General features: G+C 40.6%; 1 protein-coding gene across 1 annotated transcript in view; it reads left to right on the top strand.

Annotated features, from left to right (window-relative positions):
- The window catches only part of LOC146003241 (coagulation factor IX-like), a 108122-nt gene that overhangs the window by 21427 nt on the left and 67986 nt on the right, over positions 1 to 18709 (top strand). Inside the window, exon 3 of the mRNA XM_083141416.1 lies at positions 3637 to 3799. Coding sequence (XP_082997542.1) covers positions 3637 to 3799 — 163 coding nt within the window. The remainder of the gene's footprint in view (positions 1 to 3636; positions 3800 to 18709) is intronic.

The raw sequence follows: 18709 nt of genomic DNA, 5'->3' as shown, positions 1-18709 counted from the left end.
AAAAGTAATGCCTCCTAATTTTTTGTGACGGTGTAAAGACATTTTGGATTTTAAGCGACCATGCATTGCACTCTTCAAACCTTCCCCTTTCTCCATTCCAAGTTTCAAACTTCTATCACCAGGGGTTGCTGAACTAGAGCGAGGAAAATGGCAGCATGTAACCATAGTATGTTGGTGCAGCTGAAACTGCGTGTGGTGACAGAGTTTCTAACTGCAGAAAATATGTCACCCAATTGACTGACATTCATCAAAGAATGAAGGCTTTTTATGGCAATAAATGTGTAACGTCAGTACTGTATGATGTTTGGCTGTTCATGCTCACAATGAAAACCCCTGCCGAGGAACTCTCAACGTGTGTGACGAAGAACTTCTTAAGAGTTAAGAGTTTCTCGGCAGGGGTTTTCATTGTGAACATGAACATCCCAACATCAACATTCCTTCACGGAGAACATTTTATGTCAATGAACCAATCAGTGGTGGGATGGGATCTTTATATATTATGAACTCTCTCACTTTCGACATGGCCTTTGGCCACGTCCATTGCGTTCTCATGTTAGAGAACATCTCCAAGGCTCTTAATTGATTGATTGACTGAGTTGGTGTTTTAAGTTCACTTTATGCACACTAAAGCTAATCGCGAGAGGATCTACAGTTTATAGTGGAATGATTCCAAACCACTATGTGTCTCCACCGTGAATCGAGCCCGGGACTCCTTGATTACAAACCACTGCGCCATCGGGGAGGCCGTAATATTGGAAGAAGAGAATCAAGTGAATGTGTACAATTATTTGAATGAAAAATATAAAACCCAACGTTATGTACGTACATGCATTAATAGCTACTGTCAAAATACTCGAAATATTATTGTCTATATTTATAATAATGAACTGGAGAGACTCTTTTGCTTCTACTATCGTGTACATTTTACCATTTCAGTTTCCGCTATCGCTTCTGGTACATCCTGTATATAGAGAGGCATGTTGTACGTAAACGAATTCAATAGTTGCACCTAATTATGAAATCAATAATTTTAATTATTTTTGGTCATTCGTCGAAAATTCCCATCTTACCACTTTAATACATCAAAAGGCTCACATTTTGAAACATGTAAATTTAATTATTACTCACTTAACGTAGCTTTTCGAGGATAAATTAACCTTAATGTAAGTTTCCTAGTTACGTGAGTTTCCATGGTCAATATCAAAAATGGCGAACACTAATGTATTGTTACATCTTTACATTGTTACATATTGTTACATTTCTAAAGCCATTATTTACCTATTTCCGTATTGAGTATAGTAAGATATACCTGCTCACGTAACCTCTTTTGTACATGTCACTCTTTTCTAACTATGAATTGATTCATCTTTTTATTATTGATCTGTGAGAAACAATGTACAATTCCTCCCCCCCCACCCCAGAAACGGATGCAGCTGGTGATGTTAAAATGGAATAAGTAAGTGATTTTTTAAAATGTTCTCGGTCCTTTGGAATAATTTCATGGGTGGTTGTAATGATGCATTTTTTACCTCCTGTGCTTCCATTACGGAGAAGAGGAGAAGATTAGTAGGATTGGGGCTTTATATATATGTCGGATACATGTAGAGGTAAAGGTGGCATTATGAGCCATTCATGTATTAGGAGCCCCCCCAATAACTGTTCATGGAGTGGCCTCAGCCTGGTGGCGATTATTTGAACTGCTAATTTAGTAACGCCTTTTGCCGCCAGAGAGTTCTCGTTCAGTTGCAGCTGATAGTTTGAGTGAACGTGTTCTTTTTGTTTTCTCGATTTGAAAAAACTTTGAAAGGTAAGTGTTTTGCTTTTCATTGCAGTACTTATTCATTTAAATTCATCCTAGTGCATTATTGCATTGGATAAAGCATGTTTAAAATATTGTTTTTGTGTAGATACTATCTAATTTTGAAAGTAACAAAGATTCGTTATTCATGTTCCAATTCCAATATGGCAAGGGTTGTAAAATGAGCCCCCATCGTGCTTGGTATATGTGCCCCCAAACTTTAAGGGCTCATATTATATACACTACAGGAGTAGTTTCAACTTTGTCTTTTCAGATGCCACGAAAAGTAATAGGCCCAAAAAACAAGACCAAAAGAAAAATCTGGAATACTGAAGATATGGTTAAGGCGATCAAGACTGTAAGAAACAAAGATATGGGATTGAAAAAGGTATCAAAAATATTTCTTGTTCCAAGATCTTCTCTTCAAACACAAACTAAAAAAAAAGCATGCTGTGAAACCGAAGCTTCATCAAGATTCAGATGAGGAATCCTGTGAATCAGATATTGATTCTGGGGAAAATGTCTTAGAAACACCAATCGGAGTAGAAAGTCCCAGTGATGAAGAAGCAGTTTGTCTGTTCTGCGAGGGTCTATTTTCGGCAGATGACCGAGGAGAACTGAAGGTGCAATGTCTCATCTGTGAAATGTGGGCACACAACAACTGCGCTGGATGCGAGAAGGATATTTACATTTGCGACTTTTGTAAATATACAAAGAAACAAAATAAAACTTTTCAAATGGTTTCTTAATGACCCTTTCAATTCATTTTTAATTACCCTTACAATTGGTTTTGTAATGATTTTTTCAATGATCTTGTTATGAACTCTTTTATGGTATTTCACATCATAATATCTTTTTAAAGGTTTTGTAATGAATAAAATGTTGTTTGTATGATTTAATTTGTCATACACTTTTCTAAACCAGTTATTCTATTATTTTTTCTTAGGGGCTCATATTACCAGCACAAAACTTTTTTTCCACAAATTGACTTGTTTTGTATTTTATTTTTTTTAATATCCTTAATGTTGCTCAAATTGGTTTATATTTTAACAATAGTTTTATGAAATGTTGTAGTTAAAGTTACGTGGCCGCGGTGGCTCAGTCGGTAACGCGTCTGACTATCATGCTAAAGGTCCCGGGTTCGAACCCCGGCCAGTTCAAATCCGGGAACTTTTCTAACGATGGAAGCGGCCCCGGCGCCCACCCAGCGTCCAATAACATGGGTACCTGGGGGAAACCCTGGGGGGTAAAGGCGGTCAGGGGCGTGATGCTGATCACATCACCTCCACTCACGACCGGATCAAAAAAGTGTGGGGCGTTACCCCCACACCCCTATGCACAGGGGAGAACTTTACCTTTTTTGTACTTAAAGTTATCATAAGAATCTGAACAAAAAAGTAAAAAATCAAATTTTAAAAAATACAAAACAAAATGGGGGCTCGTAATACCACCTTTACCTCTACATATACGTATACAGGGTGTACCAGAGGTGATAGGGCAAACTGAAGTGGTCAAAACATGAGACCCCATGTTTACTGAGACTTTTTTCCTTTTACTATGGTGAACATTTCACCGTTTCAATTTGCGCTATCACTTCTGATACACCCTGCATACATACAAAGAGATAGATGTAGATAAGATATGCAAGTATTTGTATGCTTGTATGTTGGGGGAGCGCCTATAGCTTATAAAAACAATTATAACAGTCAAAATTATTCCGATTTGTTTTCTGCTTACTCACTGGTTAGTAGAATGAAGATCGAATTCAATATTTGCATGGGTATTTAGAATAGACAAAAGTTTTATACAATGAATAACCTTGATTTCGTCTCCCCCAGCATGCGGCATAATCACCACAGCGCCCAGAGTGGTGGGGTCGGCGGAAGGGAAGCCAAATAAATACCCATGGATGGTAGCCATACGAGTGCACAAGGAGCTGGAGTGCGGAGGTTCGCTAATCAACGACAGATATGTGCTAACGGCCGCTCACTGCGTCCATGAGTAAGTATTCTCAGCATACTTAAGAGATTCGAAAATGCATTCATGATTGATTGATTGAGTTGGTGTTTTAAGTCCACTTTATGCACAGTAAGACTAATCGAGACGACCTACTGTTTAAAAAGGGATCCGAACCACTATGTGCCTCCACCGGGTATGAAACCTGGGACCCCTTGATTACGACGCTACCACTGCGCCATCGGAAAGGTCCCCAAAATGCATTCATGAGGCAGGAGAGAATTTAGTTACATGGCATCCCTAGACAAAAAAATTTCAGTCACTTATTTTTAAATGAATATACTGTACCACCAACTATACCGTTGTTTCATAAATAATTGAGGGGTTAGAAAAAATATTGCAAGTAAACTCTTAAACTTTCGTTAATGAAATCAGTCCAGAATAATCGAGGAACGCAAACAGCTTGTGCGTGTAAATAAGCTGAGAGTTAACTTCCCTCCTGCAAGGCGACACTCAAATCACCCACATCACTCACAGTGTTTTGAGCAATGTTTTGGTCCTCATGATCACGGTACCTAACACCAGGTGTGATTTCTTCTTGTAGGGTTTCATTAAATACATGTTGATGCGAGTATGGCAAGAACTATACTATCGCATCGATGTGTGTGCCGTGTCACCCGTGGCGCACAGATTAAACATTTGTAGGCGTAAAAAAATCTGTTTGACTTCCTTGTTCGTTCTGGACTGGTTTCATTAACGTAAGTTCAATACTTTACTTGCAATAATCACTCAATTATTTATGAAACCACGGTATAACAGCATTAATAATAATAATAATAATAATAATAATTATAATATTAATAATAATAACAACAACAACAACACATGTGATGTGCATCATACAGGACAAATACCAGTCAGGCTAGGATTATTTTGAGCTGTGCTATCTTTGTTGTAAGTTCGGCGGTAATGTCTCCGTAGTAACGTTATTAGGTATTGTCACAATTCTTGAAATGGATGTCAAAATTTGTCAGTCGATCTTACGGCATAAATGATCGTAAATAATTATTGGTTCTCTTAAGGAGCAACAATGAGGGCTCTGCTGAAGAGTTGGTTACAGCCATTGACAAGAATATTCGCAATGGAAGTTCTAAATCAAGAAATTCTACAAATATCATCCCTCTCACCATTAACGCCATTGTAATCAACTGATATGATTCGTTTCTCGTCATTATTACTAATACTAATTATTGGAACAATAGGTTCAGATAAGTCACAAACAAATGCACCTCTATTTTTTGTACTACTAACAACATTTTGTCTTTTATGATGTATCTAACTGACTACGTTAGTGTCCTAAACATCACACTAATTTTTGCATTTATTCTAACAACATTGACTTTTTTATTACCTTTTCTTTTCCTGTTTTCAGACCAGACCCGCTGACTTCTTTATATTACTTATTTTTCACGAATGAAAAACACACAATCCCGCAACTACTCTATTCAATGTTACAGATTAAACAGAATAGCCGTTGCCAGACAGCGAAAGATTGTATTGTTGCTTGTACAATTTATGTTTGCCACGTATTCATTATTGTGGCCAGACAGTTAGCTGGGACAGTCCCTTTTTGATATTTGTAAATGTAAAACGGGACTTCCATTTTTGTGACAACCACTTATCCGCATAGCATTACTGCAACAATACACCTTCTCCACAATTACTGTGAACTATAAAAGCATTACTGCAGGTGTTCCGCAAGGGTCAATACTATCACTAATTTCATACGCCATATCTACGGCGGATATGCCTATCTTCCCACGACTATATTATCGGTGTCTGCGGATGGCACCGCCATCTTTACAAACAGTATTCACTTAACTGTGGCATGCTTCAAAATGCAGAGGTACTTGCGAGAGTACAGAAACTGGACAGAAAAATGGAGACGAAGAATGAATACATATAGAAGCGCATCCTTCCTTTTCACAAACAGAAAGAAAAGACATCCTTTAAACTTAAGGCTAGCAGGACACAATATTCCACAAGAAACAAAAACAACCGATTTAGGATTACTACTAGATGAAGGCCTTACTTATAAGGAACACATCGAAAAGTTAGCATAGGCTTATAAGGGAAACAAGGTCTTGGACAGTTGTACTCGTTGTTTAAAAAATGCCACATTACAACTAGAAACAGAACAACGCTTGTCAATCAGAACAATTCTGACTTATGCAAGCGTGGTCTTACAGCATAGCGCACCTTCACAGCAAAACCACTACAACGTGTACAAAAAAAACGCTAAGAATAATATCTGGTGCCGATCGATTTGCCTCCAACACGTAAATTCGCGAAATACTGGACCAAGAAACGTTGTACGACTACATGCAATGAGAAAGGATAAAATTTCGGGCGAAACTCCCACATCATATCAACCCAACCATCAACAACATCGGTCAAAGGGATCCTAGAAGGCGGATTTATGACATGCCGAGACTAGGTTAACTTAAAATTAACAAATATACATAGCAGAAAGGCACATAAGAAAATACATACCGCAACCGGCTTAATGTAACATAAACCACCCAGCGTCTTAACTTCACAGCATTCCAACGGATTGCCGTTGCAATATGATGTTCAATATACAACAAATAAATTCTAAACCATTTAGGACAAGGGCAGAAGAAATTCAAAAGCAAATATATGTAATAGAAAGAACTGATCAGGTCTAGCTACTTATCCTCATTCTAGTATAACTCCTGCAATGTAATAAAATGTTGAATGGCCTATTAGCACGACAGTAGTGAGAAAGGCGACAATGCCAAAAACAAAATGAAAGCAAGACAGGGGAAAAAAAGGCCATCACTAATGTTGCCGAAACTTGAACAAAGAAGCAAACTTCTGTCCTGTCCTGTCCTGCCATTGTAGGGTAGAAATTATTTCACATTCAAATGTCAACAGTGTGTCATATTCCTATTTTCTTAGGAACCTTCCCGATGGCACAGTGGTATCGTCAGCGCCTTGTAATCAATGATACGCGGTGGAGGCACATAGATAGTAGTTCTTCGGATACCACTGTAAACTGTAGGTCCAGTCTAGATTAGCCTTACTGTGCATAAAGTTGACTTAAAACACCAAACCAATAAAACAATCCTGTTTTCTTAAAATATTGAAGTATCTTCTCTAGTTACTTGGAGCATATGTCCTCGCTAAGCGAGTGTGTTCGTACATGAATAATTTGTGGACAAGCGACAAGAACGTTGAAAGCTATGTTGATTAATAATGTGAACTCTAATAGCATGTGTGTAAACTATTACAAAATGTTATTTGAAAAAGAGGGTTTAAAATATCAATGAATGACTTATAATTCTAAAGAACTGCTTGGTTGAACGTTGGAGTGTAGTTCACATCTCCCATCACATGTAAGTTATTTACGCAGTAGGCCAACTTTTTTAATTAGTTTTCAAATATGATTATTTATGACGAAACTGTTTTTATAATATAAGGTGTAGAAGACTTAGTTGGGCAGGCCATGTGGCACGAATAGGAGAGGAAAGAAAAATTTACAGGATTTCTGTTGGGAAACCTGGTGATAAGAGACCTGTAGGAAGGCAAAGACGAAGATGGAGGGATAACGTGAAGATGGACTTAAAGATAATTGGTAAGGACTGAAAAGATTAGATTGATCTTGCCCAAACTAGGGACAGATGGAAGGCTTGTGTTGATGCAGCAATACACCTTCGTGTTTAGGAATGTGTAACGACCCTGCGTGGTCATCACATTTAGCTATCCTGCGTGATAACCATATTCTTTAATATATAATTATTAATGCTTGAGAAATGCCCTGCGAGGCTTACGCTTTTGATTTATCTTTTATCTAATTTTGAGTGCATTGTTGTTAAGCAGGAAGCATATATTGTTATGGCACACACGTTTTGGTTAAAGAAAGCATGCTAAATACCCTGCGTGGTTTACGCATTCAGTTATCTTTTGTGCAGTAATTGTTGTTTAATTTGTAACTTGCATTGTTGAATCTCTTTATCTTGTAATTTCTTTAATGTAACGTGTTCAGTTTAGCACACAAGTGTTAAGTTTATATCGCCACATGCTAGTGGTTTTTACAATGCTAAACTTGATATTTTATAACGCACGAGTTGCATCTCGTGAATTGAAAGGAGTTTGCAACGCTGCAGCCGGCTTAGTTCCGATCTTCTCCACCCGCCTCAGTGCTGCCACCAAACAGTATATAAACAAAGCAGCGAGGCCCGGAGCTCAGTCGACTGCCAGATGCCGACTGCGAAAGACCTGGTTCCCAGATCTAGTCTGGAAGTTTCCCCTACTAGGATCCAATAGCTTCCTTGAGAAGGAAGGAGGAGAAAAGAAAAGCAGTTTTCCTACCTACCTGGTCTGCCCCATAAGAGCTTGATGTGCTACCCTTGGGTCGTGGCGGCCCAAGCCCAAGTCTCCTGGGTGCTTCCAGACCTACCCTTTGTACCTTGCCGTCTTTTGCTACTGACTGGACATGCCAAGGGACCGAACCGTTCCCTTGTCGTAGCTGGATTGACTTTGCGGCGTCCTTTCACACCAACACCTTTGTGAAACCGCGGGCCCCTTGGCCCGTCCCTCGCTATTGACGCTTTCGCATGTTGTCCCCAGACGGCGTGGCACGTGACGGCTACCCAGGTTCCTCTTGGTTACCTGTACTAGTTGGTTCCCCCCTAAATTAGATAAGAATACTAATACTGCCCAGGTACCTCACTGAGGAGGATTTAAGAGCGTATGTGCTAAACTGGTTATTTACATGCGTGTATAAATATAAATAAATTTTTACAAGTTGACCTTTGACCTTTCCATACTAAACTCCGCAAGCCCTGAGATACTTTGAGTCCATGTCTTCGGCTGGCTACAAGCTAGCATATATGGGTACACTTTTGCACCGCTCCGGGGTGTAGTGTGCAGTGCTCCGGCGCCCGGACGTTGCAAAAGTTTTTGGCGCCCAACGTGGGGCCCGATTTGCAAAAACACAGGGCTCGACTTGTAAAACGTGGGGTCAGATTAGTTACGTGGTGAAGCCGTATATGGACTAGAAGTGGCTCACTGGTTGTAGTGCAAGAGTTATTGACAGTGTTCGTCCATTGAATTCACGAAGATAGTGAAGTGTTTTCGGAGAAACCATACAGAATTCACGAAGGTAAAGTGTTGTGACATATACGATTGTGACAAAATGGAAAAAGAAACGTCCGGAATGAGTCTACGGAGCAGAGGGAGAAAAACCATGGAAGGTGAGACTGGGTTCGCATGCTGTGATGATTCTGGAGCCGAGATGGAGTCCTTCCAATGTTTCCAGTGTCTCAAGAATTTCCATTTGAGATGTGAGGGGCAAGAAGAGACCTCAGAGACTGATGCAGAGGCTAGGTGTAAAACATGCTTATCCGCACCCTTGGTAGCGTCCCTGCTTGAACCAAGTCTTCCAAGTAAGACCCAATCCGACCATTGGCTGCTGGAGTGGTTAATGAAAGATAAAGAGGAACGTAAGAAAGAAGAGGAAGAGCGTAGACAGATTGATGAAAAGCAAAGGAAAAGGGAAACTGCTCAATTAGAGAAAACTCGTAAGAAAGAGTTGATAGAGCTGAGACAGGTGGTCGAATCCATGGAGGAGAGGAGACTCCTTGAGAAGGAAGAGGAGACAGCCCGTATTAAAGAGGAGAAAGCAGAAGAAGAAGCTAAAAGGGCAAGAGAGAAAGCAGAAGAAGAAGCTAAAAGGGCAAGAGAGAAAGCAGAAGAAGAAGCTAAAAGGGCAAGAGAGAAAGCAGAAGAAGAAGCTAAAAGGGCAAGAGAGAAAGCAGAAGAAGAAGCTAAAAGGAAAGAAGAGGTACATCAGTTTAGGACACTGATAAAGTCTCTTGAAGAGAAAAGGGAGATGGAGAAGAGAGAAGCTGAAGAGAAAAGAGAAAGGGAGTTAGAAGTTCTCCGTGTCCTGGTGGAAAGTCAGGAAGAAAAGAGAAAGAAAGAAAAGGAAGAAGAGGAAGAAAAGAGAAAGAAAGAAAGGGAAGAAGAGGAAGAAAAGAGAAACAAAGAAAAAGAGGCAGAGAATGAAAGAAGGCAGCTAGAAGCCGAGAAAAGTAGGGAGGAGTTGCGAACGTTTTTCTCTCAGCTTAAGGTTGACCAACGAGAAAGTGTTAGAGAAGAGTTGGAGAAGATCTCTTGCCTACAGGAGGTAGTAAGGGTAGTAGAAGAACAACTAGAGCCCTTAGCTGAGTGGCGTGGAGAGATAGAAAGAGAGCATGAACAGATGAAGAGGAATCTAGATACCTGCTTAGAACTGGTCCAGTCTAGAGGGGAAGTTACTAGGAAAGAAACTGAAAGTGACGATCCCGAGAGGGTTAAACAGATAGAGGTCTCTGTTGAAGCAATGAGTTCTGTGGTAAAAACCCTTGGTGAAAGGACCGAGCAGATGGAAAAAACTGTACGAGAGCAGAAGGAGGCTGCCGACGCATTGACGCGGAATCTCCGGGAAGAAGTTGTAACAACTGCTGGAGAAAAAGTGAGCTCTCTCCGTGAAGAGACCAAGAGACTGGAAGTGTCCCTTCGAAAAGAGATCCATGAACAAACTGGAACTATAATTAGAAGAGTAGGTGAGCTGCAGGATAAGTTTCAAAGACTGCAGTTGCAAACCGAAGCCACTTCAGATGTACTCCCGGATTCTATTGAACGGGGTGGAAGCTTAAACCCGGAAGCGGTCACCTTTGAACCTCCTAGAGTAGTGCAAAGTCCCTACTCCGTCGAAAGAACAGTTCGAACAGGTAGAGGCAAGCGGCCTAGAGAGGGAGACAGTTCTGATGGATCTCCTGCTCAACGTAGAGCCGATTTCAAGATGCCTAGGATGGCTGATATCGCCCACATACCAAAATTCAAAGGCGATATCGAGGCCCAATCGGCAGAGAAGTACCTTAGAGAGCTCAATGTCAGTTTCGAGCTTATGCAGATACCTGAGCACTATAGACTTGAGTTACTTCCTAGAGTATTTGCAGGCAAGGCGGAACATTGGCTGGCGGGAAACATAGATAGTTTTGTCAACTATGCCGACTTTTGCCTAAGATTTAAGGAGGAGTTTGCCTCTGAGAAAGCCAAACAGAGACAGTTAACTGCCGTAAGAAATCGACGATATTTTCGCCCAGTCCACGAGAATATGGAGAGCTTCGCTTGGAGCATCTACGCTGCCTATCGAAACTTGAGTGACAATTTCAGCGAAAGTGAAGTGCTGAATCTAATAATAGGACAGCTGCCGAATCGTATCCGGAACCTCTGCCTTGCGCATGCTCCAAGATCAGTTGATGAATTGACCAGTTTTCTCAAAGACTTCGACATCTATGACGATCCCGATGCCTGGAGAAATAAGGAAGACCCCAAGAGTAAAGAGTCTGGAATAAATAATAAGAGCTTCAAAGTCCGCAACATCGAGACCAGAACCAGCGGTAGAGAAAGGAATGCTGCGAGGACTCCAAAGTTTTATAGAAGACAAGGCTGGAGAGGAGCGGACCGCAGCCAACAGGATGGTCAGAGGAACTTTAATCGACCTTATCCAGAAAGAGGTCGAAGCTTCCCTGATATAAGGAATTATCAGGATGGGAGTTCCCCTAGACGATACTCACCTCGGGGTGCAGAACAGACTAGAAGGCAGTCACCAACCAGAGAAGACTTGACCTCTGAGCAAGAGGAAGCCCTAGAGACAACCCGGGACTTCCTGCATAACCAAAGGTCACAGTCTAGTCAAACAAACTAGAGCCTTGTCTAGGTGCTTCGTTCCCATTTAGGCAAGGGGCCTCGGAGGAGCGACCACTAAGATCTATCCAGGAACTAAAAGTAAATTTTCAATTGTCCGAAACAGAGGAAATAAATTTGCAAAGTGATCTGAAATCTGCACGAGCCTCTAAGACCAGTTACAAATCACCAGCAGTGTCTGCAAAATTAATGGATATATCGATAAACTGTATAATTGATACCGGAAGCGAATGTTCAATTCTAAGTCATAATGTCTGGACTAAACTAAAGTATCAAATACCAGGCATTCAGGTACAAAAGGTTCCAGAAATAAGATTAGTTGATTTCTCTGGTACCCACAGAAAGCGAGTTTTTGGAAGTAGGCCAGTAGAGCTACAAATAGGTGGAATGACTTTCAGTACTGAAGTATTTATGTTGAAGGGATTTAGTACGGATCTTCTTTTGGGCATGCCATTTTTGAGGCAGCACGAGGCAGAGATAAATTTCAGGAAAAACTCTGTAAAGTTGAATTTCGGGAAAACTCCTGAACATGAGGAAAAGAATCCACTGGATATTGAACTTGTGAGGTATATCCAAAATGTCCAAGAGAGAGACAAGAAATGGATGTATAAACCCGCGGACCTCAGGGAGATGGTCGACACAGTAGATATTCTAAAAGATTCCCAGAAGCAGGAGTTGTTAAACGTGCTGATTCAATTTTTGGAAGTATTCTCAGAGAAGCCCGGAACAATGGAAAGTGCAGAGTGTGAAATCCTTCTGAAGAGTAATGAGCCAGTTCATCGTGCGCCGTATCCAGTACCGCTTTCAAAAAGGGCAGCTCTAGAGGAAGAGCTCAGCTTATGGAAGACCTGGAACATTATTCAACCATCTGTATCACCATACCTGAATCCATTGCTAGTCGTGGACAAACCTGATGGAAGTGTGAGACCATGCCTGGATTTTAGACAATTGAATGCATTGATGATAGTTCCCAAAAGTTCGGTTCCACCCATTGATGAATCCTTACAGAAGTTTAAACAAGCACGGTTTTTCACGAGTTTGGACCTGGTCTCAAGCTATTTGCAAATTCCTTTGAAGCCAGAATGCCGAAGGTATACTGCGTTTTCATACAAAGGTCGCCAATACGAATTTTTAAAGATGCCGTATGGTTTATCTAACGCTGTATCTACTTTCGTATCTGTCATGCATCAAGTTTTTGGCCCTGAAACAGAAAATTATTTGGCAGTTTACATAGATGATCTTCTAATCTTTGATGCAGATTTCAGCAACCACCTTCAACACATAAAAGCAGTATTACTCAGACTAGAAGAAGTAGGACTAAAAGTAAAACTTCGAAAGTGCAATTTTGTAAAGAGTGAACTAGTGTATTTAGGACATGTGATCTCGGGTGACCAGATAAAAATAGACCCGAAAAAGAATGAAGCCATCTTGAATTTTCCCTTGCCAAAGAACAAGAAAGATATTCGGAAGTTTTTAGGACTAGCCAATTGGAGGCGAAAATTTATAAAGGATTTTTCGGCTAAAACAGAACCTTTGCTGAAATTGCTTTCCAAAAGTGCTAAGTGGACTTGGAGTACTTTTCAACAATCAGCTTTCGACCTGCTCAAGCAAGAATTAGTAACCGCTCCTGCTCTAGCTCAGCCTGATTTAAATCAAGAGTTTTGCATACAGTGCGATGCTTCCACAAAAGGATTAGGCTGTGTCCTTTTCCAAGAACTAGATGAAGAAAAGGTTGTAATCCAGTATGCGAGCAGAAAACTGAAGAATAATGAAGTGCATTACTCCATCCATGAGCTGGAATGCCTAGCCATACTTTTTGGTGTAAGTAAATTCGAAATTTATCTCCGAGGAAGACATTTCAAGATATATACAGATCACCGGGGATTGGTCTGGCTCCAAAATTCTAGAAATTGGAACTGTCGCCTCACTAGATGGTCTCTCAAATTACAATCCTACTCATTCGAAATTATCTATATACAGGGAAAGGAAAACGTAGTGCCAGATGTACTCAGTCGTTATCCTGCAGAAGTCAGTGAGGAAGATGAAGAACCAAATTTTTTCCATGTTAATTACATTTGGCAGGAAAGAGGAGAAGTAGACAATGTCGAGAATTGGGTGCAAGCTCAAGAGCATGATTCTTTCTGCCTTTCCATCTTGGAAGTACTGAGACAGAAGGAAGATGAAGACTCCCCTGCTGAGTCCAAGGTGAGAAGGTTGTATCAGTTGTACGGAAATCTCCTGTTTAGAAAAACTACGGGCGACGAAGTCTCCTGGAAATTGTGTGTTCCTAAGAAATTAAAAGATAAGGTTTTACGAGAGAACCATGATGAGTTAGGACATTTTGGCATGGCTAAGACTTTGAAAAGAGTGAAGAACAGATATTGTTGGCCTAAATTAAAACAAGACGTAGCCAGACATATTAGAGATTGCCTGACCTGTGCGAAGACCAAGATGGATAAACTTGGGATCATCAAAGACAAATTACACATTAACCAGAAAGACCCGCATGAACTTTTGTCCATCGACCTAATTGGAAAGTTACCTATGTCTTTGGGTTATCAATACGTCTTCACCTTGGTTGATGTAGGAACGAAGTTTGTCTCTGTCTATCCCCTGAGGCGAGGCACGGCCAGAGAGATCATTAATGTGATGGAGAATGGATATTTTACCCACTTTCCTAAAGTCAGAGCCATTCTATCAGACAGAGGAACGCAGTTCACATCAGGCTTGTGGAAGGAATATCTGGATAAAAAGGGAATAAAGTATTATTTCACCACCGCTTATCATCCTAGCAGCAATACCATCGAACGGATGAATCAGGAAATAGTAAGATTACTCCGGCTATTCTGTCATCGAGAGCACCAGTCCTGGTCAAAATACTTAACCGAAATATCTTGGCTTCTAAACAACTCTGTTTCCGACACGACCGGTTACGCTCCCTCCGAGTTATTCTTTAACAGGCCTGTGCCTAATGAAGTTTTGGACCACTTCAATTGGCCCATCAATGAAGCAGATTCCCAAATATCTAAATGGAATCAGAAACTATTCATGGCAAGGACTAGGGAAAGCACCAAAAGCAAGAAAAGAAGAATTAGGGTAAAAAGAAACGCTCTTCAATTAGAAGAAGGTGACTTGGTTCTTGTCAGGAATCACAAGTTAAGTTCCCGAAAGAATAGGACTATCGCCAAATTGTTTGAGGTATACATTGGCCCCTATGTCGCCTCGGATGTTCGAAGCAACACTGCCCTGCTGTTGAACCCGACGACCAAGAACCCAGTCGACCGAGTGAATTTTGACAACCTTCGTCTCTTCAGGTGTTCCCCCGAACGGAGAAGACAAATAGTGAATGAAGAAAAGACTTAGTGATTGAAGAGTAAAAGAGATATAGACTCTGGTTTACCAAAAAATTTTCTGAAAATTTAAACTTTTTAATTTTCCTCAAAATTTTTGCCCGAGAGAGGGGCATATGTAACGACCCTGCGTGGTCATCACATTTAGCTATCCTGCGTGATAACCATATTCTTTAATATATAATTATTAATGCTTGAGAAATGCCCTGCGAGGCTTACGCTTTTGATTTATCTTTTATCTAATTTTGAGTGCATTGTTGTTAAGCAGGAAGCATATATTGTTATGGCACACACGTTTTGGTTAAAGAAAGCATGCTAAATACCCTGCGTGGTTTACGCATTCAGTTATCTTTTGTGCAGTAATTGTTGTTTAATTTGTAACTTGCATTGTTGAATCTCTTTATCTTGTAATTTCTTTAATGTAACGTGTTCAGTTTAGCACACAAGTGTTAAGTTTATATCGCCACATGCTAGTGGTTTTTACAATGCTAAACTTGATATTTTATAACGCACGAGTTGCATCTCGTGAATTGAAAGGAGTTTGCAACGCTGCAGCCGGCTTAGTTCCGATCTTCTCCACCCGCCTCAGTGCTGCCACCAAACAGTATATAAACAAAGCAGCGAGGCCCGGAGCTCAGTCGACTGCCAGATGCCGACTGCGAAAGACCTGGTTCCCAGATCTAGTCTGGAAGTTTCCCCTACCAGGATCCAATAGCTTCCTTGAGAAGGAAGGAGGAGAAAAGAAAAGCAGTTTTCCTACCTACCTGGTCTGCCCCATAAGAGCTTGATGTGCTACCCTTGGGTCGTGGCGGCCCAAGCCCAAGTCTCCTGGGTGCTTCCAGACCTACCCTTTGTACCTTGCCGTCTTTTGCTACTGACTGGACATGCCAAGGGACCGAACCGTTCCCTTGTCGTAGCTGGATTGACTTTGCGGCGTCCTTTCACACCAACACCTTTGTGAAACCGCGGGCCCCTTGGCCCGTCCCTCGCTATTGACGCTTTCGCATGTTGTCCCCAGACGGCGTGGCACGTGACGGCTACCCAGGTTCCTCTTGGTTACCTGTACTAGCTGGTTCCCCCCTAAATTAGATAAGAATACTAATACTGCCCAGGTACCTCACTGAGGAGGATTTAAGAGCGTATGTGCTAAACTGGTTATTTACATGCGTGTATAAATATAAATAAATTTTTACAAGTTGACCTTTGACCTTTCCATACTAAACCCCGCAAGCCCTGAGATACTTTGAATCCATGTCTTCGGCTGGCTACAAGCTAGCATATATGGGTACACTTTTGCACCGCTCCGGGGTGTAGAGTGCAGTGCTCCGGCGCCCGGACGTTGCAAATGCTAGAGAGTTAGTTAAGACCGAATGACACGGAACTGGATTTTTAGTAGGAATGCCCTACTTGGCGCTGGACTGGCTACCCATCTGCTAGCTCTCACCTCAAACGATTCTAATTACCATACTTGTCGGTAACTGTCCTCATTGCGCAGCAGACATTCTAAAAGTTGAACGAGCAGTTTGAAGAACGTTGTAGGAGAATTAAAAAAATAAAGTTACGGTCTAGAAATTGGCTCTAAAGAAAATATGGTAATCAATACGGGGATGATGTCTGTCAGAAACATAGTGTACACTGGTACAGTTAATCGTGGCTGTAAAAGATACGGAGCTATCAAATGATCGCCGACAATTTCCGCTCATATGTTTACAGCAAATCTGTCTTGATGGCTCTTCACAATTGTGGCACGAGGATTTTCATCGGCCCATACATGGAAACATCTCATAAAACAGGACTCATCAGTGAAAAGCACGCAGGCATGGAACTGGGGGTCGAGCACACAGGGCTGCAGTAACGATTCACAAAACACGACGCGGGGTGGGAAATCAGCTGGACCCAAGGCATGGACACACTGTGGATGGTGAGTGTGCAGCTGCTGCTCCCTCAGAACTTTCCAAACAGTACTATGAGCTTCACCAGTTTTACGTGCCACAGCCCGTGTACTAACGGATGGTTGTCCTTACACCCGATCCAGCACTGCTTCTTCAAGGTCGGGTGTTCCAGAACAACTTTCTAATAGTCTGGAGGGGAGTAATGTTTGTGTATATAAGTAGTCCTGTTTTTATATCTTGTTACATTTGTACTTGGTGCAGAGTCTGAATAAGACATTGCTAGAAGGTTGAAACGTTAAGTTTAGTTTATGTTTTATAATAAAATTAAATGACTGCCTTGGTCAGCATATTGAATGTTTACAAAAAATATATTAAATGTCTCCTCCTTCCCTCCTCTCCCAAAGGATAAATTGAAAATAAAGCAAGATATATATATATATATATATATATATATATATATATATATATATATATATATATATAAGTGATGTGTTTGTTCTCGTCATCAAGATAATTCATGATATGTGTGAGTTTACTTCACGTAGCGTGGAATATGCTGTATATTTTATTCTTAATTTCTTCTGGTTTTTCTTTGCATGCCGTTCTTGGACATAGTAAATGAAACAAAATAAAATTAATTAGAAAAAGGTTCTTTACCTTTCTCACCAATGAGAAAATATGAAATTAGTGAAGCATATATTGTTAAAGAATTTAACCTCCTATTTTGTAATCAGCGATATAATATGAAACTATTTCTCTTATAAACGCACAATATATTCATATTGTATTTTATTTCACACATATCCGCTATGCACCTGACAACACTAAAATTTCGGCGAACTCTATGGGAAACCCACCAACGTTTTGGTGTAATATGGGTTGACTAGTATAAAATGTCGATGTCTCGAAACTTCTGCTGATCGCTGTACAAAAATAGTAGTTTAGACAGTATCTTGAAATTAAAATAGACAAATTGCATGTTCTCCTACGAAGTTAATTTCTAAACCTGGATATGGCACGAATCATTCATTATGATCGGTTACCCGCATTGTTGAATTTTACGTCGTCCATGGTTGAGAATCTACCGTGAAGGTATGAGAAATAGTGTACTTTCCGCCATGAAATGAATCAAATCAGTTCTAATGTAGATGTAGGATCCCATGCTTGTTCGTCAACAAAGACAACATGAATTGCCATGTACATGAGTAAGAAAGCTATGAATAATCCTTAACGTTTATGTGTCGGGATATTTCCTGTCTCATATCGTCACTGATACGTCCAGCGTCCATAAGACCACTTACGGATCCATTATAAAATCGCAATTCATAGTGCGACTTTCAGAACCCTTTGTTGCATCAAACATGCCGACAGCGTTATTACCGATAGTTTTAAAACCTGTTTCTTTTTATGCTCGAGCATTGGAACAAAAGAGACACATGTGGAATAAAAATCGGTCTTTCATCTGGACGAGAAATAAATGGTTGCTTCATAGTTTTGTCAAAACAACGAGATTTGTTTTTCATTTTAGCTCCTAACGACACTGAACCCTTTCTTCCTTCCACTTGCCAATCAATTATTGATTACCGTGAACCGATAACTTGCTAGCGAAACAGACAAGGATGCGCTTTTATTGCCGATTCATTTGAACTCACTATTGTCAGTGATTTCATAACACTCAATGCAAAAAGATGAAGAACAAATAGGATTAGAATGTACACGGGTAGGCCTATGCAAAGAACACAGTCTACTTCCATTCTTAAGTACTGTGGTTACAGAATATTGCCCAAAAGTTTCCTTGACTGTACAGGTTGTAAGAGAGGTCCCCTCATCCCTACTTTCATGTCTCCTGCTGCGACTTTATTCAGAACTGGTCAGAATTCGGTTCCTTGAGAATAATTTCGTATTCGCTGTTCACATTCCTGCTCTGAAGATCA

The sequence above is a fragment of the Lepisma saccharinum genome, chromosome 20, assembly GCF_977018435.1.
Source record: "Lepisma saccharinum chromosome 20, izLepSacc3.1, whole genome shotgun sequence".
NCBI classification, from domain to species: domain Eukaryota; kingdom Metazoa; phylum Arthropoda; class Insecta; order Zygentoma; family Lepismatidae; genus Lepisma; species Lepisma saccharinum.
This window is presented reverse-complemented; position numbering and strand designations above follow the sequence as displayed.